The 1333-nt window shown below is 36.1% G+C and overlaps 1 protein-coding gene across 1 annotated transcript; it reads right to left on the bottom strand.

The window, feature by feature from the left end:
- Positions 1-373: 373 nt before the first annotated feature.
- Positions 374-556, bottom strand: SARC_16365 (hypothetical protein; the record flags this gene model as incomplete). Its single annotated transcript, XM_014289527.1, has 1 exon — positions 374-556. A coding segment is annotated over one exon (183 nt), but the record flags the coding sequence as incomplete, so codon positions are not given.
- Positions 557-1333: the final 777 nt, after the last annotated feature.

Here is a 1333-nt window from a genome sequence, read left to right as displayed (position 1 = left end):
TATATATGTATATATATATGTATATATGTATGTGTATATGTATATGTATATGTATATGGATATGGATATGGATATGAATATGTATATGTACATGTACATGTACATGTACATGTACATGTATATGTATATGTATATGTATATGTATATGTATATGTATATGTATATGTATATGTATATGTATATGTATATGTATATGTATATGTATATGTATATGTATATGTATATGTATATGTATATGTATATGTATATATTTTACTATACATATACATGCACATGTATATGAAGAAAGCCGAGGAATATGTAACTGATGACAAATCTGTGCGAAAACAAAAGTACAAACAGGATATATACACAAACACACACCCCTACATACCTTCCTATTGTTCTCTATCAGTGTTTCCAGCTTGGCAGTGGCTTTCTCGAGTGCGCCTTCCTTGTTGTTCTTCATACTTTGCAACAGTTTTTGTTGGTCGTGAAGCGCCGAGTCCAAGGTGTACGTATGGGCGGTCATCACCAGTATGGCACCCTCTAAGGGGGTCTTCTGATCCGCTACGCACTGTATACGGAATGGGTATGATAAACATGACGTATATTGGTTCAGTACGGGAAACTTTGTCGCAAAATTTAAGTTGGTACACCAGTTTGGCGCCCACTAAGAAGGTCTTGTCACCCAGTGTACACTGAACAGGATTTGGGTTGGGAAATATGTCGTATATTAGTTTATACGAGCAACGTTGTCGCGAAGTGTAGGTTGATGTACTAGTATAGCATTCTCTAAAGGAGTACTCCCATCCGCTACGTACATCACTTTATAGAAGTTATATTGGAAATTATGTCGTATATTATTTAAAATAAGAAAACATTGTCGCAAAACGACAGTTGTGGCACCAGTATAGCACCTTCCAAAAGAGGTCGTTCCATCCGCTACGCACTATATAGAGAATAATATGCTCATTGCGTCGCGAATTGTTTCAGCACAGAAAATATGTTGCCGCGAAATCCAAGATATACATACATACATATATGACAACATGGAAATATATAGATATATATATATATATATATATATATATATATATATATATGTAGCCATACACCAATAAACAAACTCACAGTCTTCATCGCATCGGGTGTTTACTACTCCGTCTTTGCCAGCACTCTGGCGGTGTGGCCGCCATGCCTTGTGCAACTTCCAATTGATGGTTTCAATTGCACAAAATAAACGGTATTTGACTGAATTTCAGCCCCCTGACACCCCTACATTGATCAATAGTTGACCATAAAATTTAATAGCACCACAGTCAAACAATAGGGATATATGCATACACGGGTG

Source organism: Sphaeroforma arctica (genome assembly GCF_001186125.1).
Source record: "Sphaeroforma arctica JP610 unplaced genomic scaffold supercont1.7906, whole genome shotgun sequence".
Classification (NCBI taxonomy): Eukaryota; class Ichthyosporea; order Ichthyophonida; genus Sphaeroforma; species Sphaeroforma arctica.
The sequence above is the reverse complement of the archived record's forward strand: the minus strand, read 5'-3'. Positions and strand labels throughout refer to the sequence as shown.